Consider the following 24183-nt stretch of genomic DNA (forward strand, 5'->3'; position numbering starts at 1 on the left):
AAAAAAAAAACACACTACATACTTACATTCCGGTGTCTGTCGCGTCCCCCGGCGTCCGCTTCCCTGCACTGTGTCAGCGCCGGCCGTAAAGCAGAGCACAGCGGTGATGTCACCGCTCTGCTTTACGGCCGGCGCTTACACAGTGCAGGGAAGCTGACGTCGGGGGACGCGACAGACACCGGAATCTAAGTATGTAGTGTTTTGTTTTTTTTTTACATTTACAATGGTAACCAGGGTAAACATCGGGTTACTAAGCACGGCCCTGCACTTAGTAACCCGATGTTTACCCTGGTAACCTGGGGACTTCGGCATCGTTGGTCGCTGGAGAGCTGTCTGTGTGATCAGCTCTCCAGCGACCACACAACGACTAAACAGCGACGCTGCAGCGATCGGCATCGTCTATATCGCTGCAGCGTCGCTTAATATGACTATACCTTAAGGCTTAAAGCAAACCTGTCAGCAGCATTTTGCTAAGTAAACTACAGGCATTGTCAGGGTGGCGCTGTTACACTGATTAAAATGATACCTGGGGTGTAATCAATGTTTAGGAGTTTTCGGTTAGTGAGATGCCCGTGCTCCAGGGCAGGACTGTAGGCAGAGTCTTACCTTCCTGCTCTAAGCCAGAGAAACCAAGGAAAGACCTGGTGACCTGGACATGATAATTGTCAGGATCCCAGAACTGAGTCACCAAACACCTTCGATACAGTGTAGCCTGGCTCGATTAAGCCCATTATACATGTTTTCGTGAAGTACCAGTACACTGCACATCTAAATAAATCTAAGCCAGCAACCATCCAAAATTTCAGATTTTGATATTAAGTATATGTGAATCTTAAATAGTAACCACTTTTTTTTTTGAATCTCAGTACATGTACAAAATCTGTGTAATATATTTTAGAAAATAAAAATGTCTCCCTACTTATCAATCACTTTCTCCCTCTCCATGTACCATGCCCTCATTAAAAATCTGCTGAAATTTGTCTTCACTTAGTGATCAGGTTACATCTGTTGCCGGTATAAGTCAATGGACATGGGAGGAATGGGCAGAAGCAGAGAGACAAAGAGAAGTTGTTTCAGCTGTGGCCAGAAATGTTGAATACTGTTATTAAAAAAAAAAAAATTTCAAGAATTAGATTATTTCTTTTTAATCCTGGAGAATCACTCTAACGCAGAACCAGACGCACTTGTATTTTCCATAGGTGTTTGGTTGGGCCACTATAATGCGTAACGTCAGGCTTGATTTCGCTGTCGGAATAACACCATATCGCCGTTAACCACAGTATTGCTGCACATCAGACTTTATTTCATGTTACACAGTGAGATCTTCACAAACTTATAAGAGGCACCAATGTTGCATGATAAGACGAGACTTTGCCTGTTCTCCTCACTCTCACCGGATTGCGATGTAAACAGTCTCTCCTCCATGGAAGTTTTCATTAACTTCTATTGTGCTAATGAAATACTCCGAAAGTTTTTCATCCACACTTGATCCACTTGTACTGAGCACTAAGACTTCGACAATCATCTCCCCGCGGCGTCTTTTGCTTCCACTTACAAGGAGAAAGCGTGATCCGAAGGCAAGTTGCGTCGGTGAGGTTGCCCAGGCAGATATTTTCACACAGTGGCCATGGAAAAACTGTGAATCACTATACATAGTAAAGAAAGTATACACTTGCACAAAAAAGGAAACACAAAACCTAGTGCAACAATGAAATCAATGCACCATTATATACTCTTTTCCCTTTTTTTCGGGACATCAATGTAAAGCGGACAATGTGCATTTTCCGTTTGGCAGAAGTTGAAAAGTCAGTGTTGCGCCTGAGGCATCTTGCACACGTATGTACACTTAGAATTTACACAGTCGTCCATTCCACGCGGAAATCTTACATTTATTCCATAAATATAAAAAACTTCATATTGTTTGGCGGACTTTTGGCCTGCATTTTGTAGGAGGTGGGAATCGCTGCCGATACAGATCATGGCGTGTATGGTGGAGGCTTTTCATCTGGCGGAAAATAAGGTGGAGAGTAGCGAGGTGGCGCGCTGGACGGCCACATGAAACTGGGACCGGACTGTGAGGTTGAGTTCGGATCGTCTGATAAGCCGGAGGGGGTGGAAGCCGGAAACACAGTGGAATGCTGCCGAACAAATGCATTATAGTTACTTTACCAAAAAATACATTTACATACTGCACTTACACCTAGTACTCAGACAATCCTGTACAGTACATTTGCGAGGCCTGCTTTTATTTTAATGTTTTATTTTTTTTTTTAAAAAAGCGTGTGAATCATTGTATAAAGAGAAAGTATGGACTTGTTGCCCTTTTTTAATTCTTAATATTAAAGTCCATCACAAGCTTTTGTGGTCTCGGAAAATAATTACTGGTATTCTCTTTCATAATCTAGTTTTAAGTAGGAGGAAATAGTATAAGAAAAAATGAGAGAAAAGAAAAAAATGCAATGGGGAAGGGTTGAAAGGGTAGGCAGGAAAAATAATACTTAATACACATAAAACCATGTATCCCAAAAGATGAAGAATAGAATCAGAGGGCTTAAGAATTCTATTTTCTAATTCAACAACAATAGTAAGTTGTTTGTCATTTGTCATGTTACAATTATATAATCCGGTCCTGAGTGCTCTCTCTACAAGCCCGGACTAGCATTTTCCAATTGTGCCCTGTATATATAGTTTTATTGTCACACCTTAAAGTTGGGGTCACACTTGCGAGTGCAATGCGAAAAACTCACACGAGTCTCTCGCATCAATACCCGGCACTCGGGACCGCACTGTGCGGCTGCATGTATTTCTATGAAGCTGAACGCTCCGGTCCCAGTGCCGGGTATTGATGGGAGAGACTCGTGCAATTCTCTCGCACTGCACTCGCAAGTGTGACCCCGGCCTAACACTGCAGAAAATATCGATACCTACCCCCCATTCAGTCTGATGTGGCAGCTGTCTTATTCTGGTGGAAAATAAATGGGAAAGACCAGATCCCCTGCATTCTTAAAATTCCATAGGCGGGCCCATAACTATCAGACATTTAACACTTAATGAGAAAACTGGAAGTCATGGCCCGGTGTTAATTGGCGCTCCATAACAATCATTTTCGATATGTTGATCTTGCGGATGCCACCAGCACACCCATTTTATCAGTGGCAGGAGGAGCAGAGCTAGTGGGTTGTCGGGTTACTATAGCTGTCAGAGGCCTATTTTCCCCAAATATAAGACCTACCCGTAAATAAGCACAAGCAGGATTTTGCAGGCTTTTTGGAGTATGCTTACAATATAAGCCCTACTCCAAAAATAAGCCCCAGTTGCAGAAAGTGTCCAGGCAGCTAAAAAAGTTTAAAAACAAAAAAAAAGTCATAATGATTTAAAAAGAGAAAACACAGTAGTTTGACAATAAATCGCTTCACCCAACCACAAATCATGAGTGGAGAAAACATTTTGGTGTTATTATTCATATTCTGTGAAAAAAGGCCAAGAAAGCAAAAATTCTGCCGGGGTATGTAAACTTTTGAGCACGACTGTACATGTACAGTAAACTACACATGCACTGCACTAATTATGTATCTCGCCGACATATTTCTAGTAGAATTACGGTTTGTAAAAGCGGATATTAAAAACGCATGGCATATGCTTGTCACACGGATGCTAGGTGAGGGAAAAAAACGCACACTCACATAGCAGTCGCATGGCGTACTCAGCTACTATTTATAGTGGCTCTATTGATTTGATGTGATACCTTGAATTGTCCTATAATTTTTTGTTGTAATTTATTCAGGTATATTTAATGACTATATTTGGTTATCCTTCCTGAGATTCGTCTCCCGTACGTGGCACTAGTGTTGCCTTTCTCTTTCTATTGTGTCTCTTTTTACTACTGTTTATTGATTATTGTTGCATTGACATTTTTAGAATATTTTCTAAAAATTCGCGAAAATTCAGCAACGTGTGCACACAGCCTAAATGTAATAAAGACACAAATTTATGACTAAGTAAATGGTAATAAATATAAATAATACAAAAACTTTTTTTGCAAAACATGGCTTTGTTTGAAGAAGGCTGTTGCTTCATCCATATTATTGGTAGAATGAGAAATGTCACCTGTACTGCCCCCTACAGCAAAAAGGCCGTACATCCTGTTAGCCGATCTCATATAGCCATGGCTAAAAGTGTTGGCACCCTTGAAATTGTTTCACAAAATGAAGTATTTTTCCTTGAAAATTATTGTAATTACACTTGTTTTGTTATACACATGTTTATTTCTTTTGTGAGTATTGGAACAACACAAAAGAAATAGAGAAAAAAAAAGCAAACTGGACATCATTTAACACAAAACCCCCAAAATGGGAAGGACAAAATTATTGTCACCTTTCCAAAATTGTGGGTAAATAACTTTGTTTCAAGCATGTGATGCTCATTCAAACTCACCTGTGGCAAGTAACAGGTGTGGGCAATATGAAAATCACACTTGAAACGAGATAAAAAGGGGAGAAGTTGACTCAGTCTTTGTATTGTGTGTCTGTGTGTGCCATTAAGCATGGAGAACAGAAAGAGGAGACGAGAACTGTCGGAGAACCAAAATTGTTGCAAAATATCTGCTAAGGCAGGAGACCCAGGAAGACCCCACTGCTGACACAGAGACATGAAAAGCTAGACTGCAGTTTGACAAAATATATGCAAGTAAGGCAAAATCCTTCTGCGAAAGCGTCTTGTGGACAGAGGAGACCAAAATAGAGCTTTATGTTAAAGCACATCATTCTACCATTTACCAAAAACGTAATGAGGCCTACAAAGAAAAGAACACAGTACCTACAGTCAAATAAGGTGTAAGCTCAAAGATATTTTTGGGTTGTTTTGCTTCCTCTGGAACTGCATATCTTGAGTGTGTGCAAGGCATCATGAAATCTCAAGATTAACAAAGGATCTTGGGTCACAATGTCAGAAATCTGGGTTTGCGTCCTAGGTCATGGGTCTTCTAGCAGGACAATGACCCCAAGCTTAGTTCAAGAAGCACCCAGAAATTGATGGAAACAAAGCGCTGGAGAGTTCTGAAGTGGCAGCAATGAGTCTTGATCTAAATCCCAATGAACACGTGGAGAGATCTTAAAATTGCTGTTGGGAGAAGTCACCCTTCAAATATGAAAGACCTGAAGCAGTTCGCAAAAGAAGAGTGGGAAAAAATTCCAGTTGAGAGGTGTAAGAAGCCTGTTGAAGGTTATAGGAAGCAATTGATTGCAGTTATTTATTCCAAAGGGTGGGCAGCCAAATATTCAGTTGAGGATGCCAACAATTTTGTCTGGCCCATTTTGGGGCTTTTGTGTGAAATCATGTCCAATTTGCCTTTTTTTCCTCAGTTTTTTTTTGTGTTGTTCATATACACACACAAAGAAAATAAGTATGTGTATAACAAAACATGTGTAATTACAATAATTTTCAGGAAAAAAATGCTTCATTTTCTGCAACAATTTCAAGGGTGCCAACAATTTCGGCCATTACTGTATATGATTCCAACCACACAATGTGTGAGAAGCAGAACGGCAACACATCACAATTCAAATAAATGGAATGGCGTTCAGTCACGGGGCCGGCCGCTCTGTATTCTCAGCGCAGTGACTGAACCAGCACCGGCACCACCCCCGTGACTGTAAACGTGACATTTCAATTCTGCCCACTAATAAATAAAAATCCCCTTCTATTTCCATACCTGCAAGTCGTAGGCAGTGTAAGGTGGCAGGTGTGGAGTGCTGTGATAGTAGGTATTGTAGGACGGCACCGGTGGTCTTGTGTTGTACTGTACAGTAGGACGTGGGGTCTCCACAATACAACTAATGGCAGGAATAGTAGGATTCTGTAAACATAAACATGTAATAACTTTATATTAAAGTATTGGACAAGTATCTCTCTGATCTTGTGCAAGCAAAATACTAATTACTTCTTCCTGGAAACTACACAAGCTCGAGTCATCACTTGCATTAATTTGTACTCTTCAGTTTTACACAGAAATCTAATAATTTGAGAAATGACTGCTCTACACTAGTGAAATGACTACAAGCAAGAATAAAACAAGAAGGAAATAATTTCTTACCATATCTTTGAATCCACCAAGTATTGCAGCGGTTATAATCCCCAGGAACAGGCCCACAATGTTCAGTATAGTTACCGACCAAAGTAAGTGGTACAGATGTATAACATCTTGGCAGCTTTTAACATCAATATATTCATAGTACAGACCTGAAATTCCAGCCCTATAAATGTAAGGAAACAGGATTGTTATTATCAGGTCATTAAATTATGCTCAAGGTCAAGGTTTTTGTGTTTTGTTTGTTTTTTTTTGGGGGGGGGGGTTGCATGTACTGTGCTAATGGCTGGAAAGGCACTTCTTTTCCCTGTGTGTTGCTGCTTGCTTATGATTGGTCAGTATTACACAGGGAGAAGAAGTACACACCCCCAGTAAAAACAATCTGATAACACCCACAAGGACTTAATGAAAATAAACTCATTAGTTGCCAAATACTTTGAGTGCTAATAATAACAATAATATATTTAATTCTGTTCTGAAGCCAGTATTACATCATATGTCCAGTTGAACATGAAACGTGAAAGGTCCTCTTTAAATTAGCCAATTTACTTGTTTAGTGGAACTACAGTCTACAGCACTTTCAAACTACTTTTCATTATCTAGCTTTTCAAACCAGGCCAGCGTTGGTTAATGATGATATAGAACAAGAGAATCCCATCTGTTGGGACCACGCAGATAGAGCAGCCAAACAATGGATGTTACGTGTTACGGAACCACTCAGCACCCAGAAAAATGTTGTGCAGTTATATGTATGTATAATAGGTTCCATGTGAGATGCATGTCCCTAATGCATCAGCCCACAGGCTGCGCCCCTGGGCAGAGGGGACACGATATTCCCCTTTTGTCCGCCCCCCACCTTTGTAATTCCCACAGTAAATATCGGCAGGCTCCGGCCACCTGCGGCTATTGTAATGTATGTCTGGCCTGCCGCTTTTATATTGGCCTGCCCTCTGTATCTGTGTGATATATTCTGTGTCCTGTGAGAAAAGTGTTGTCAGACTGGAAATACGTGGAGAAGCAGTGATCTTTTATATGCGCCCATGTAACCAAGCAATTCCAGCCAGCGTCCTTCATTCAGACTCCAGCCAAAGCAGATTGGACCTCCTGAAACACGGGGTGGTACTGAAAGAGGCACCCCAGCTTGGTAGACCCCGTTACAATGGATAAGCTTGCCTCACACTTGGTCCAATATTAGACCCAGAAATGGCAATCTGGCTGACAATTAGGCCTGGGACAGGGTCTGATCAGAGAGCCAATCACTCAACAACAGGGGCGTAAAGATGGCGATCGCAGAGGTCGCGACCTGGCCTATGCGAGTGAGGGGCACACCAAAGTCAGAGCAAACTGCAATTGGATGTGCATCCTCGGACACACATTCAGCTGAAGTGTATTGTGGCACAGAAATCTGCCGGAGTTATTTATTAACTATTTTGAGTGACATGACTCTGATTTAAGGGAATAAAAATTGCTAAATTTTCGCCAAATTTCCGATTTTGTCACAAATACAAGTCACATTAAAGAAATGTTACCACTATCCTGAAGTACAATATGTCACGAAAAAACTATCTCAGAATCAGGATTTTGAACTTTTGGAGTAGCGCTCAGGTTAATTGCATAGCAATATAATTTCCCCAATATGTCCCGGTCTCGTCCTCATTAAAGCTCTGCTCCCGTTAGCTTGCCTGGTACTAACCCTGCATACGCTGCAATATAAACGTGAACTGGATCTCTTCCTCCAAGATTGTCACTATGGTCATCTACTCCTAGCAGAACTGCAAGCATTGAGGAGAACGAAAGAGAATTGTATCTCTTCATTCATGCCGTTGTAGACGCTCTTGTTAGAGGTACTTAGGCACATTTACAAATGGCTAATGCAACATGAATGACACTGGAGCATGGAAGAAGCTGCAATAAAGAATGTTATGTGCAGTGTTGGGGGCAGAAGTGGCTGGATCATTGTTACCAGAGCTGAGGAGCAGCAAAGCCCACCAACGAAAAACCCACACAACTTTCCACTGGATGATTTTTAGGACAGTTTTGTGCATCATGTCCTTATCGCTATCCATTATAAGAGGATTTATTATTTAATGTTATTGTTTTTACATATTTTTAATCACATTGTTATATACCGTATTTTGCGGTTTATAAGACTTGCAGGATTATAAGACGCACCCCAAATTTTGAGGAGAAAAATACAATAAAACACATTTTTTTACTAAAATGGTGGACTTATTACAATCCAGGCATCTTATTGCTTACCAGGGGGGGTTGCTGCGGTGAAGCGGGGTCCCAGGGTCTCCGCTGGTGTTCGGTGGTGCAGGCCAAAGTGGAGCAGGGTCGCTGCTGGAGGAGGTAAGAGTGGTGCTGCGGGTGTACGGTGGTGCTGCGGGTGTACGGTGGTGCTGGAGCTCCGCTAACATTTTGTGAAAGCCCAAAGGCCCCACACTGTTTACTATGCGATGGACTCTGGGAAAATGGCAGCTGGGGCAGCGCATGCGCAGACGGAGATCTTGTTGCTGAGATCTCCATCTGCACCACGGCCATTTTCCCGGAGACATCGCGTAGAGGCAGGTGCGAATGGAGATATCGGCTTTCCTCCATTTGTGCCTGCACTGAGTTTGAAGCTGGACGCCAGACCCCAGAAGAAGAATGACGGCCGCCATATGCCGCTGCCGCAGGGTTACTGCTCACCGCCCACCACCCTTGCCACTGTACCACCACCGCAGGACCACCGGTTGGTGGGTGTATCTGTGACTATTGCTTGGTTTCGTGAGTGTGATAATTCCGCTTCCTTCTCCTTCTTGTTTTTTTTCCCCATCCTCCGTTCCCCAATGCATTCCTCTGTTATCTGTGAGTGTATATTTGTATGCCTGGTATTTTCTGTTGCCCCTATTTGTGTTATTTTGTTCATCTGGTTGGTGTACTACGATGCGCAACTACTCCTCTCTTCCCTGGGTGAGAGAAGGGTACAGACGGAGGACGGATTCAGGAGATGAGGAAAGATACGTGGCCCCAGCATCTTCACCTTCAGAAGTAATCCAGGTAACAGGGCGAGCTAGGGTGCCCCCTAGCACTAGGGACAGGGAAGAAGCCCTTGGTCCCAGGTCAACCGACAACAGAGTTGTTACAATAATGCTACATTGCAACATGATACAATTGAATGTGATAACTCTTCTACCTACAAGTTGCCACAACTGTTACAAGCAAGTTGCCAATAATCAGTATCAGATTAGTGCTAAATTTGAGCAGCAAATCTTGCCGTTTTTACCTTCCACAGTTATACAGCTCACAGCAATAGCATGTGTTGCTCTTAATCTTCAGAGAGCACGAGCCCCGTGTCGGCATCTGGCAAGTAACCTGGACAAGACATGGATACATAACATGGTAAACCTCCTTGGTCAGTAATTCCTGCAGGTATAGCACAGTACGTCATGATAATCTTACTTCCACAGTGTCAGTAGCTTGATCTTCTCCAGCAGAGGTAAAGTATCGACATCTGCCTGCGTAGATTGGTCTGAGATCCTTTAAAAGTAAAATCGTTGTTAATTCATATCACTTCTTGACCACTAATTCTACATTCTCATGTCCCAATATACTTTGTGCTGGTGCAAGATTTAGTGACAATAACAATAAATAATACATTCTGAAAATTCATCTGATTATCATCAACCATAGACCGGCTCTTACTCACTGACGTTATATTGGAGATTGTTCCAGGCAGGTCCAATCAGCTCAATTCACTATAAGAAGGTAGGCGGAGGTGGTGTGCTGTGACCATGACCTTCTGTAGATGCTGGATCCTATTTTATCTGTTCAATTAGAGATGAGCAGATCGTTTTGCGCAACCCCGGTCCATGGTCCAGGTCAGGGCTCTCTGGTCCGTAAACAGGAGTTGCGTGAATTTCTTGACCTTCTGGGCTCGTCTTATCATTTTCAGAGCTGGCGTGTGGTCAACTCTGCGCCGCACAGATTATGTCACACCAAGCCAGTGAATGAAATTCCTCAACGAGGAACCCAGGTCAGAGAATTTGCTCCTCACGCCTGTCCAGGGCCAGAGAGCACTGACCTGGACTATGGACCAGGCTGCTCAAAGTGATCTGCTCCATCTCTAGCCTCAAGAGGTCCTCTTACACTGTAATCCTGTCTCTTGTAACCGGCAAGAAACATGAATCTAGCATTATGCTTGGTGGACAGTGGGAAAATTGAAAGATTTCAGATTTTTTGTTAAGTATAAATAGTAATATGTAAAACGGACGCAAACATTATCAAACAAAAATTGAAAAAATACATTTAACAAAAAAACTTGATTCAAACTGGCCATTTTCCAATGGCACATTCTATTTAAGATATTCATTAGACCAGAATTTTTTTTAATTAAAAATGACATACTGACAAAATTGAGTTTTCCATTAGGGACTTCCACCTAGTACTATTCATTCAGGTAGATCTCTAACTCTGGGGTATTCTTAGCATATGAAAAGAGAAAAACCAATGGCTCCTAAATTATAAACATGAACTCTCCCTTTAATTACTCACAGTTAATAAGCTAAAAATGCATAATTAAACCAAACAAATGTAATGTAGGGACGTCACTTAAGAGGTACGTACCAGATGTCTTGCAGCAAACACACCATCTACGATAGCGCAGCAGAAAGCCGCGATCACCCCAAAACTGATAAAAACTATTGATGCAACAAGCTGAAAACACAAGATAAAAGGTGAGAATAGACAAGTATGCAAAATATAGACAGGCAAAACTGAACTGACTTTTCTTAAATGGGAACTCATCGAAAATATTAACACCCCCATCCCCCCAATCATTAATACAATGATGTACCCCTTTTAAGCGATAAGTCGTACTATCCCTTTATGACAAAAAAATTTGTGACCCAAAAGCGCGGCTCCAGCAGCAAGAAATCACATTTTGAAGTTATGTCTGGAGGTGCACCAATTTCTAGATCGGCGAGGGTCTGACTACTGAGAATCACACCAATCAGCAGAATCAGGCACCATTATCCCCGCTGCTCAACTCATTCCCCATGGGTCACCCAAAAAAAAGCAGATGGCAGCGCTCAATAGCCCCGTAGGGTATGAATGGTGCAGTGGTCAAATTCCCATCGATTTAGAAGTTATCACCTATCCTATTGATACGCGCTAACTTATCTTCACTGGACAACCCCTTTAAACTTGGAAAAAGGTATTACTGAGCCCTGCTTGTTCTAAAAGCATGATTTAACACTTTATAAAATGTATATAATAAATATATGTGTATATACTGCATTGGCGCCAGATCATTTCTGAGATACTTGCTGAAAACAGTGACCATAAGACAAAGACCCAGAACGGGGCGAATCAACCTTATCTGGTCAGTCGCTTTATGTCCTGAAATGTCACACTTGACCATGCTCTACTGTACTTCATAATAAAAATCTGCAATTCAAAAGAAACCTTGAGAGTGTGTGGATACTTCCTCCATGATATTTTGGGATAATTCCCCTCTTTACCAGCACCTCCTATCAGATTTGAGTGCAAATCAATTATTTCTGGGGATTTCGATGGGATCATACGTTGTAGGTAATTGTGGGGGACTGTCAGGTGAACGTTGGGACATCATAATGTGTGGGGGGCTGTGGGGACATTATACTGTGTAGGGAGGTGGGAGATGTGATTCAAGGTACAAGCGCTAAATAAAAGGAGCTAATAAAGTTACAATTTCATTCATTTTAACAAAATCTGTGCTTCATGTTTTATAATATATTATTACACTTACCATCTGTCTTTTATTCTCGATTAGATTGGATCCAATTATTCCTAGTATGGATCCGAATCCAAGCTGAAAGAGAAAAAGAAAAGAAAAAAGACAAGGTTGTCTTATATGTTCAACTGGCTAATTTTTCAATATTCAAGAAATACCTGCAGTCGTGGCCAAAAGATTTGAGACGGACACAAATTTTGGATTTCATAAGCGCTGATTAGACAAGAACGGGTTGCAATCAGGCAGGATTTGGCCCAGAACCGGATATTCTGCTGCCAGGGCAAAGGACAGGAGTTTTGAAAATAAGGGTCAACTCTGTAAATATTGAGTCTTTTCTAGAGATGGTCGGACCCCTGAATTTTCAGGTCCGGCGGGTTCAGCCAAACAGTTAAAAAAAAGGTAGGTTTGGGTACAAGAACAGCACCTGAACCCTAACCCGGACCCCATTCAGTTGAATGGGGGACCAGAACATCTAATGTTTGCCACACTGTCATGTGCATGACAGTACCACAAACACTGCTTCTGATCGGCGGTAAAATCATTACCACCAGTCAGAGAGGCACGGTTCCCACGCTGTCAAATGACATATCAGCCAGCACCTGTGCTGTAAATTAATAATTTAACCCCTTTCTGCCAGCTGACGGAATAGTACATCAGCTGGCAGAACCCCCGCTTTGAGGTGGGCTCCGGCGGTGACAGCTGACATTTGTACAGCTGACATGTGCGCGCAATGAGCACGAGCAGAATCACAATCCGCCCGCGCCCATTAACTAGTTAAATGCCGCTGTCAAATGCTGACAGCGGCATTTAACTAGCGCTCCTGGCCGCGCAGCCGGAAGTACTCGCACCGCTGACCCCTGTCACATGATCGGGGGTCATCGGTGCATTGCCATAACAACCAGAGGTCTCTTTGAGACCTCTATGGTTGTTGATGGCCGATTGCTTTGAGCGCCACCCTGTGGTCGGCATTCAAAGCAACCCTGCATTTCTGCTACATAAGAGGTGATCTGTGCTTCACCTCTATGTAGCAGAGGCCATCAAGTTCTGCATGCTTCTAGAGGCTATTGAAGCATGCCAAAATTTAAAAAAAAAAAGTGTTTAAAAATATAAAAAAAATAAAAAATATATGAAAGTTCAAATCACCCCCTTTCGCCCCAATCAAAATAAAACAATAAAAAAAAAAAAATCAAACCTACACATGTTTGGTATCACCGCGTTCAGAATCGCCCGATCTATCAATAAAAACAAAGGATTAACCTGATCGCTAAATGGCGTAGTGAAAAAAAAAATCGAAACGCCTAAATTATGTTTTTTTGGTCGCCGCAAAATTGCATTAAAATGCAATAACGGGCGATCAAAACAACGTATCTGCACCAAAATGGTATCATTAAAAACGTCAGCTCGGCACGCAAAAAATAAGCCCTCACCCGACCCCAGATCACAAAAAATGGAGACGCTACCGTTATCAGAAAATTGCGCAATTTTTTTTTTCTTTTTAGCAAACTTTGGAATTTTTTTTCACCACTTAGATAAAAGAGAACCTAGTCATGTTAGGTGTCTATGAACTCGTAATGACCTGGAGAATCATAATGGCAGGTTTAGTAATGGAGAAGCGTCTATAAGACACCTATCCATTACTAATCCTATAGTTGCATTGTAAATAAACACTCGGCAAGTATAATATCCATTATTTGAAGAAAAAAAAACACTTTTACTTTTTTATTTAAAAATAACAAGCACAGTTATACTTATCTAATGCCTATTCCACCAAAGCCCTCGCCTCCTGTAAAAAAATAAACATAAAATAATAAACAACAAAAATACTCACCTAATGCCCAATTCCTCTGAAGCCAGCGTCTCCTGTAAAAAAAAAACAACCATATCCCTCATATGCCTCTCATTCTGTCCCACGCCGTAATCCATGTCTGTGGACAGTTTTCAGCCAGGACAGTGCCAAAATGCGACCGTCCAGGCTGAGAACCACTGGGGAATGACCTTCTGCGTTCGCAGCCTCAGTGACTAGTGGTGATGTCATCGAGGTTACCGCCAGTCACTGAGGCTGCGTTTCCAGCCAGGCCCCTGAACTAAATGACCTCGCTGAGATCACCGCTAGCACAGTGAAGAAAAGTCTCACGGTGCACCGCTAAGCTCAGAGAGTTCACAAGGAGAAATGTTCGGTATAGACCCCGAACTTTACTGTTTGGGTTTGCCCATCTCTAGTCTTTACATAAACTTGATGATTTGTCAATAGAAGTGTAAAAACTTATGAAATGTTTATAATTGCACTTCAGTTACCATAGGAACATCTGCCTAAAAGATCTAAAAAACAGTGACGCAGCAAGTTTGGTAAAATTTGTGTCAGTCTTAAAAGTTTTGGCCATGACTGTCATTTAAATACTGGATGATTGGACAGAAATGTGTTCTTTCATGCACAGTAATTTTATACTATGTAGCAGTTTGTATATTGATATTAGTTACTGGTTTCTCTGGATATTATGGGTTTGTAGGACAATACATCTCCAATGAGAGGTGAACACATTTGCTAACAAACAAAACCAAGACAGAAAAAAATGAACATATACCCTGCTGGAGGTAAATAAGTAAAAGCAATAGTGCATACAAATAACCTTGGGTACTTAGTAAACACTGTTTTTGATTCTTTAAAAAAAGCATAAAATCCATCCTACCAGCGTCAAGGTGAACCCAAATCGGTACTGTTCTAACCTCTAGTATTAAAACAATACCGTGTGTCAAAGTGATGTCAATGTGAATAAGGGCCGAGCAGGAGCGGGTCCCAAATGGATACCCAGCAGTGCAGGTAATGGTGTCTCCTCCCTTTTTTGGAGCTTTGCATAACGTTGATATAGCTTCCCATTTGCTGGTAATCCATTCGGGACCCCGTCCTACTCTGCCCTTATTCACACTGATGTCACTTTGCCACATGGTAAGGTTTTAATACTAGAGGTTAGGACCATCCCGATTTGGGTTCATCCTGACACTGGTGGGATGGATTTAAAGCTTTTTTGTAATTCAAAACCTGTGTTTACGAAGTACCCTACGTTATTTATATGCACTACTGCTTTTATGTATTCACTTACAGCAGGGTATTTGTTCATTTTGCCTCTATGTTGGCTGTTTGTTTGGTGACCAGTGTGAACATGCTCCTATTTTAGATGCATTACAACTTACGTATATTTCAGTTCATTTTATTTATTTATTTATTAACACTTTTTTTTTTAGAAATGTAAATTACAACAAACTGATGGATCTAATAAAGATGACAACGTACACAGGGGCTCCCTGTACATACAAATTTAAAGTTTTCTAAAGGTTCAAAAGTACTTTATTTAGACTTACTATTACACCGGGATAGTAGCCGCCCACGGTGACATTTTCACTTCTGGTGGTTGCAGCCAGACCCACAGTTAAAATTAGTATGGATACCAGGAAAAGTGTCACAGTAACAAATATGGAATTTCGTCTTCTTCTATTAAAAGATCCTACAATAAAAAAAATAAACTAGTATGATTAAAATGTACTTTTTTTGTCCAAGATAGTTTACTAGGTGACCTACACCCAGCTAAATCATCCTTTGATACTAAAGATGATTTGAAAAGTCATTTAAAGAGAATGTTTTATTAGAAAATGACCTACTGCTTTATATCATATACATGATAAAGATCACCTTTCACCAGTTTTCTCATGTTAAACTGGCTACATCAAGGAATAGTGGCTTCAGAGCTGAATAAAACATTTTTTTTTTTATTTTTAAAATGTTTAATCTCCATTAGGTTCTAATGCACGGGCGTTAGCAGAGATTCTTCACTGGTAGGTGTGTACTTTTTCTCCTGTATGACAATGACCAATCACAAGTAGGAATGAAAAAAATAACATGCCCCAGAAAACCTTAGAGCAGGCTTTCTCCTTTGAGACATGTAGCAACAGACAGACCTGCTTTCTTGCATGATCTCTGCACCTACAGGGTAAAGTAGAGCTGTGTGTGACTACAAACACCTTTAGCAGCTTTTATCCCACAGCAGTTAGTGTGGGGGGAAGGTAAAGCAGAGCTATGAGTCTTTAAAATATCAACAGCTTTCACCTAAAGGCAGTCAGCATGGGAGAAGGAGGAGTACAGCAAAGATGTGTGTCATTACAAACACCTCTTTTCAGCATCTATTTCAGGGCACTGTCAGTTCTGCTCTACTCCTCCCACACTGACTACCAAGCTGAAAACTGCTAGAGGTGTTTGTAATGAGATGGCTCTACTCTACACAGTAGGTGCAGAGGTCAAGGAGGAGATCAGGGCCATGTATCATTGCATGTCTCACACCTTTTCCCCTTCATGACACCTCCTGCTTATGATTTGTCAAGTCTTGCAAGGGAAAAACTACACACTCCCAGAGAAGAATCTCCAGTGATGCCTTGTTGGGCTTATCATAAAATCATAGGCTAAACTTTACAAGCTAACATCTCCACAATGCAGAACAGATATTCAAAAATAAAAACTATGTTTTAATCATCACTGCAGCCACTGTCCATAAAGGGTGGCTTTTGTGTTTTTAGCTGTGTATAGAGGTATTACCATTTATATTAATCTTGTCTGTGATGATAATAAGACTGCTGAAAAATCAAGTTTGACAATTACAAGATTTCATCACTATGTATACATATATAATTACGGTATATGGAAAATTAATTTTTTTTAAATTGTAAAAAATATGTATTTTACTTACGAACATGATTTAAACAGGTTATTTTCTAGTTACACATTTCCCAGTTATTAGCTCCCAGTTGGAGAAGGAGCGTGATTGATGCCTACTGATTTCCATATAAATGTCACTATAAGGGGTAATTACATTTACATATTGTACTGATAATAAGAATTTGTATGTCAAAAATAATAATGGAATAATGGAGGTGTTAAGGTTTACGGTTCACAGTTTCCTATAGCAAAGGGAAGAACAGTGAATGCAGCTTTGGAGTATATTATTAGATGTAAAGGCTTAAAATCAGAACAGAATAAATAGAGCAACATGACTACAAAGATACTCAACTTTACTATGGATTATGGGTGTGTATGTTGGCGCCCATATGTGTCCATATCCTTGACATGTTAAAAGAGGCTTGATAATGCTATGACTGTGTATCCTTTTAAAAAATAAGCCAGACGATCCCTTCATGACCCCAAGAGATTGCTCCAGCAGTGAAAAATAACATGTTGAAGTTCTGTAGACGAGTCTGGAAGTGCATTGTGGTCATGCACTTCCAGCTCCTTTGTCTCGCGATGTATTCCCTTGCCTAGCACCACACTCCTCTGGTTGATTGACAGGTCATTTGGCAGTGAACTGTTGTGAATTCTGTGGCAGAGCTCCCTCCTGTGGTCACAAGTGGTACTTCGGCTTCTGAGTTTCCTTCCTCAGGTAATGTGGTGAAGTCGTTAGGTGCTGCTCTATTTAACTCCACCTAGTGCTTTGCTCCTGGCCTCCAGTCAATGTTCTAGTATTGGTCTTGCTTCCTCCTGGATCGTTCCTGTGGCCGTCTGCTCTGCATAAGCTAAGTTTTGCTTGTGTTATTTTTGTTTTGCTATTTTTTCTGTCCAGCTTGCTTAATTGGTTTTTCTTGCTTGCTGGTAGCTTCTGGGACGCAGAGGGAGCACCTCCGTACCGTTAGTCGGTGCGGAGGGTCTTTTTGCCCCTCTGCGTGGTTGTTTGTAGGGTTTTGTGTTGACCGCAAAGTTATCTTTCCTATCTTCGGTCTGTTCAGTAAGTTGGGCCTCACTTTGCTAAATCTATTTCAGCTCTGCGTTTGTATTTTCATCTCTACTCACAGTCATTATATGTGGGGGGCTGCCTTTTCCTTTGGGGAATTTCTCTGAGGCAAGGTAGGCTTGTTTTTCTATCTTAGGCCTAGCTAGGTTCTCAGGCTGTGCCGAGTTGCATAGGGAGCGTTAGGCGCAATCCACGGCTGCCTCTAGTGTGGTTGGATAGGATTAGGGATTGCGGTCAGCAGAGTTCCCACGTCTCAGAGCTCGTCCTATGTCTTTTGGTTATTGTCAGGTCACTTTGTGTGCTCTGAACTTCAAGGTCCATTGTGGTTCTGAATTACCTAATCATAACAGTACTGGAGGCCAGGAGCAAAGCACTAGGTGGAGTTAAATAGAACAGCACCTAATGACTTCACCACATCACCTGAGGAAGGAAACTCAGAAGCCGCAGTACCACTCGTGACCACAGGAGGGAGCTCTGCCACAGAATTCACAACAGTGAACCACAGCCAGTCAATCATAGTTATTACCTGGTTCCCATTAAACAAGATAATTATGTAATGAGTAAAGGCTAGACACAAGGCATAATATATACTCTACTTCCAATCTGCACAAAACCTAAAACTTCTGCAAATACACAGTACAATACAGGACTGCAAAAAAACGTACAATATGGCAGCTCTATGCAGAAGAAGAATTATTGGGCAATCTGAGCCTAGGCTGCTTTACTGAAATATACTAAACTGCCCTTCAAATATTTTATCATTCAATAAAACTGCAAATGAAATACGAGCGATGCTTTATATATCTTCAATCACCATAACATCTGGCACAAGTAGAATATTCTGCATTTACTTAATTACCAGATCATCACAATATTTCTGCAAAGCAAACCATTTAGACATGTCATGATTAATATCAATTTACCATCACTATAAAGTACAAATTGTGCGAGATCAGCAAAATACACAACAGATGCCATGACGTTATAGTATGCCCAACAGCCAGGATTATTGGGGTAGGAACCTCAGAACCACAAAGGAAACTGAGACTGTATGTCTTGCTGCAGTGTAAAAACCATTTTTGATCCGGCAAGGATTCAAAAACTGGTATGGTCCAACGTTTCGACTGGGAGCGGTCTTTGTCAAGGACATCCATTGCGGGTGCAGGTAGGCAGAAATCTAGTAGAGCAATAACGTAAATCATAAGATCTCTTTCATGTCAAGGACCTGTGAGGAGCCGGGAATCAGGAAATTCGGCAAGTGTGGGCTTACCAGGGACCATATCATTTTTTGACTCGTTGCCGGAATAAAATGAATTTACACTGCAGCAAGACCTACAGTGCCATTTTCCTTTGCGGAGCTGGGGTTTCTACCTCCGAAAGTCTGGACCACGAGTCCCTTCCTCAAGCACAAAATTATTTTAAAACGGACAATGTGCCGTTTTTTCTCCTTCTAATTCCCAAAAGTCAGGATTAGGGCAGGACGGCTACTTTGGTCGCATAACACAAAATCTGTGCGATTTGTCTGCGACTCCATGGTGAAAACTACGTACAAACAGCAACCTCAACAGTTAGTCTACGAGGCCAAGTCATTTAATTTGGGATTGTTCGTTATCCCAATGTCATAAAAAAATGTAGCAAAGGCGACAGCATCCTTATCGAAAAAAATTATTTAGGCCAATGTCTTATGCTTAATGTCAGGAAACATTTTGGTCTTCCAAAAAAAAAATAAACTCCAATTTTTGGAGGTGATACTCTTGTGTGTCCTGTGCAATTTAAAATTTGAGCCACTCAATGAACACAAAAAAATGCAGGCATGTGACACGTAATATAATAATATATGTATAATGCGAAAATTGATTCTCACCAAAAAAAACAGCAAATATGGATTTTTTTTAATGCTAGTGCGTGAAGGTCGTATCATGCTGTGTATATTAACTTATCTATAGTAACTGTTCTCTCAAACATACCGAATCCAATTAATTAAGACTGGCATAGCGCTCGCTCGTGCTGTACCAGTCTTGGGGGAGTCCAATGCTCCGAATTAAGGAGGCGAACTCCACTTAATGAATTTCACAGTGGCCAGCCCCTCCGTGCACAGCAGTAGAAATGCTACTCAAGGCTAAAACTGGAGTAGTAGTATTTCTGGCTGCCGAAACGTCGCCACTTTTATTGAACTGGACAGGAGGGTGTGGCCACTCTATCCTGCCTCCACCCCAACCCCGCCCATTCATGCTGACCTAAACTAATGTGAAGATGCCAAAAAGTAGCTAAATTTTTGCACAACTCCACGTTGTAGAAAAATGTTGTCACTATTTGAAGCTTTCACACCAGTTTTCTGTCATTGAAGCTTGATAAGTGCGCCCCGTGTCCCCCTATCCAAATGTTAAACATGGTAATAAAAACAACAGGTTATCTTTATGTATAAAAACTGCCATAAAAATAATAACTCAGGTTTCTTTTGTGGCAGCAAGACTTTCTCATGGATAAGCATTGCAATTTCTGCTTAGCTCTCCATAAGACCTCGGGTACATTCGCCAACCTGTTTGCTGTTTTTGGTAATCTTGCACCCACCTCCCCAAAAAAGAAAAAAAAATTCAAATTAAATAGTCACATTTACCCAAAATGCTACCAAGAAAAACAGAGCTTGTCCTGCAACAAATAAGTCCTCACACACCACATTCAACAGAAAAAAAGTTATGAACTACTAAAGTATGGCAAAGTGATTAAATCCTTATATATTATTTCTAAACACTCTTTTTCGGTGATTACTTTGTATCTCCGGTCATACTGCACCCACACACACAAATGATACACCATTTGAAAGGTAAACTTGCCCCCTTCAAGAAGAAAATAGCCAAACAAACCACACATCCACGATGTGATCACAAAATACAGTTTAAACATTTAAACATAAATTTTCATAAATCTCCAGTAAGGAAAAATGACCTGCAGGTAGCACCACACTACCCCAAAGCACACTACCACAAAGTTGCTTAGACATCACAAACAAATCCTAACATTTGCCTTGGGGGCTTTCCAGCTTGCCCAGCCGATATCAGGCACATTGGACAATTGCACACTTCACTGCAGGTGAGTCACATATGCAAACACATTTGTAAACATGCACTGCCTATTAAATTGCACACTTGCTCCGTTTATACTTCACCGACACACACAAATGACACACCATTTCAAAGGTCAAATTACCTGCAGGTGGCATTTGCCTTGGGGTCTTTCCAACTTGCCGAAGTGCTTGCCCAGCCTATTTCAGGCAAATTTGAGGATTGCACACTTCATTGCAGGTGAGTCACATATGCAAACACATTTGTAAACATGGACTGCTTTTTAGGTGATTACTTTGCCCCCCACACACACATATAATACACCATTTGAAACGTAAACTTGCCCCCTTCAGCAAGAAAACACACAAACCACACATTCACGATTTGATCAATAAATACAGCTTAAACATTCAGTTTCAGAAACCTGCAGAAAAAAACAATAACCTGCAGGTGGCTCCACGACCTCAAGTTGCTTCGTTTATACTCCACCGACACACACAAATGATACACTATTTTAAAGGTCAAATTACCTGCAGGTGGCATTTGCCTTGGGGTCTTTCCAGCTTGCCGAAGTGCTTGCTCAGCCTATTTCAGGCAAATTCGAGGCTTGCACACTTCACTGCAGGTGACTCACATATGCAAACACATTTGTAAACATGCACTGCTTTTTCGGTGATTACTTCACCCCACACACACAAATAGTACACCATTTGAAATGTAAACTTGCCCCCTTCAGCAAGAAAAGACACAAACACACCACACATTCACGAATTGATCAATAAATACAGTTTAAACATTCATTTTCAGAAACCTGCAGAAAAAAAATACAATAACCTGCAGGTGGCACCACAACCTCAAGACATTTTTTTAGCCTCTACTTATCAAACTAATTTATTGTATTACCAATCTACATATATAAATACCTCTCTGTGTTCATCATCTCATTAAATACATTAACATTTGACCAGCTTGAATTTTCTGAAATTGCCTGCGTCCCCGACAACCATTGTGCGAAAATTTCACACGGGCCAACTAGTTAGATAAAAGTGCAAAAACATAAAAATAAACAATATCACAATGTCCATAACAACCTGAACTTCACGTTACCTTTCTCAGCCACAGCAGTTTAGAGCCACATACAGGGTAATTTAAGATCAAAGAAAGGTATCCATTAGTGTGATGTCACATACTGTAATATAATTCAAGATGTCCCACATTGAGGGACGAGGGAGACTCCATTTTGATTCATTAATTTCAGGCCCAATATATTATCCAGAGATCTCCCTCCACTCCTGAACTGTGCCCCCCCAACCCCCCCAAGAGATAAGTACACAAATTCCCAAAAGAACAGGAACATGCCATATGGCAAGAGAATTAGAGGCCCCATGTCCATTAATGTGAGGAGGAACAGAGCTGGAACCCCCTGCTGTCTTTTGTGCAGTGCTGTAAGCTAACACTGGAAGCCCTAGACGGTTAGGCGCCGACACATACAGATGAATTATGAGAGTACCATGCATCTCAGGGTTATGTCCAATATACCACCAGAAACCTGGGAGCCCTCTGCACACACACCTGGTTCTCATTGTTCTCTAGCTGCCCGAGATACCGAGCTACCGAGACTGGCTCTCCAGAACCACTTAGCCGACTGGAGTTTGGATTCTCCGTATCGGTCCAGCCCCAACGAACCCTGTTAAGACGTCAGTCGTCCCGTTTGGACCTCCCACTAGGAAGTTATGACCCATCCTAGATATTGGGAATTATTTCAGCTAGAAGGTCAGGCCAAAGATTTCAGTCCGGCCCAGAGGGGCAGCGGCAAATATGGGAGGGGCGAGCTAAGAGTTAGAAGCTACCCACACACCGTTAGCTAGCATCATTGTTCTACCACAGAAACCGGGTCACGTCACGCGTGGAGATGTACCAGAAACTAAGAAAGTACCTGTGAACTCAAGTGCTTCCCCGAGCCCACATACTATAAGGAACGTAACTGGACACATACAGCTAACTGCAATACCATAATGTACCCTACCTTTATCTGTATTTCTGGCTGCAATATTTGTGTATTACTCTGTATATATTTGTATTAACTAGTGCGCCTTTCGGCAATTAAAATATCAATTAATTTTGGTCTGCTCTTTTATCTCGAAACCTGATTTCCCACCTCTGTGAGTCTGGCTTGTACTTATGCGCTACCTGGGGTTGGTTTCTGACCCAATATAAGCTTGTTAACGGACTGGGCTTATATCTAACGAGCAACTAGTGGTAGCATACCGTTATAGTGTTATTGGTGGATCCTGACAGTGATGGACCAGAGGTTTATATATATATTCCCGGTCTGGGACTGGTGATATATACCCCACCCTCACTGCAGGGTGCCCTGATAACCAGTACGTAACAGGGCAGCCTCTCTGGTGACTACTGATCCTAGGTGCAGTTCCCTGACTGACCTGAGGGTAAGGGAGGCGCCAGAGGTTGTAACTATGTAAGTTCCGTCACAGATTGGTGACGGCAAGGGAGATATCTGTATCCGCCCGACTCTTTTCGTCACAGAAGTGACCTCTTCAACGGATTTATTTTTAAAATAATATATTTTATTAGTCAAATTATTTAAAAAAGAACAAAACAACATATAGTTTCATAAAACAAAAGGTGCCTCTTTTGTGAGGAGTTGCACAACAAATAATTTCTGCATATCATAGCAGTAATTTTATGCATCCATCAGTTCAAATTATTTGCATAGTCATTATTATACTTTTTTCAGTATAAAGGGGTGGAATTCCCTTAATAGATTAAAAAGTTTTTATAAAAATCTGACACAACTAGAAAAAAAACAATCAGGCAATAATATCGTAATCAAAAATTATAGAATTATGGCATTATTCAATGTAATATTAATCATATTTAAAGTATATATCTCCATGTAGATTCGAAATATAAAAGTGCAAGTGCATATGAATGAGGGTTTAGATTTCTCCCCAATTACAATCCATATGGCTATTGCTATATTAACATAGAGGCTAACATGCTAGTCTATAAGAGAAGTTTTTTAAAGATCAATTAAAAAGTCACATTTATCCAAAATGGTATCAATAAAAGCACAGATTTTCCTGCAGCAAATCAAACCTCACACACCACATTCAACACAAAAAAGTTATGTCTCCTAAAGTATAGCACTTTCTTTTAAAGTGATTAAATTGGATAAAAGTGCTGAAACATAAAAATAAACAGAATATCACCATGTGCATAACAACCTGAACTTCACTTTATCTTTCTCAGTCCCACCAGCTTATAGCCACATACAGGGTAATGCCCCAAAAGAGGGGTAATTGTGTAAGATATGATAGTGTACATACGTCTTTAACCCCTTTACCCCCAAGGGTGGTTTGAACGTTATGGACCGGGCCAATTTTTACAATTCTGACCACTGTCCCTTTATGAGGTTATAACTCTGGAACGCTTCAACGGATCCCGGTGATTCTGACATTGTTTTCTCGAGACATACTGTACTTAATGATA

General features: G+C 41.1%; 1 protein-coding gene across 1 annotated transcript in view; it reads right to left on the bottom strand.

The window, feature by feature from the left end:
- Positions 1 to 1282: 1282 nt before the first annotated feature.
- TMEM255A (transmembrane protein 255A) overlaps positions 1283 to 24183 on the bottom strand; it is a 56371-nt gene continuing 33470 nt past the window's right edge. The window contains exons 2-9 of the mRNA XM_069747187.1: positions 15198 to 15340; positions 11856 to 11918; positions 10694 to 10783; positions 9530 to 9607; positions 9354 to 9442; positions 6092 to 6251; positions 5711 to 5854; positions 1283 to 2138 (exon numbers count right to left, since the gene is read on the bottom strand). Coding sequence (XP_069603288.1) covers positions 1977 to 2138; positions 5711 to 5854; positions 6092 to 6251; positions 9354 to 9442; positions 9530 to 9607; positions 10694 to 10783; positions 11856 to 11918; positions 15198 to 15340 — 929 coding nt within the window. The 3' untranslated portion in view covers positions 1283 to 1976. The remainder of the gene's footprint in view (positions 2139 to 5710; positions 5855 to 6091; positions 6252 to 9353; positions 9443 to 9529; positions 9608 to 10693; positions 10784 to 11855; positions 11919 to 15197; positions 15341 to 24183) is intronic.

This window comes from Ranitomeya imitator, chromosome 2 (assembly GCF_032444005.1).
Source record: "Ranitomeya imitator isolate aRanImi1 chromosome 2, aRanImi1.pri, whole genome shotgun sequence".
Taxonomy (NCBI): Eukaryota; Metazoa; Chordata; class Amphibia; order Anura; family Dendrobatidae; genus Ranitomeya; species Ranitomeya imitator.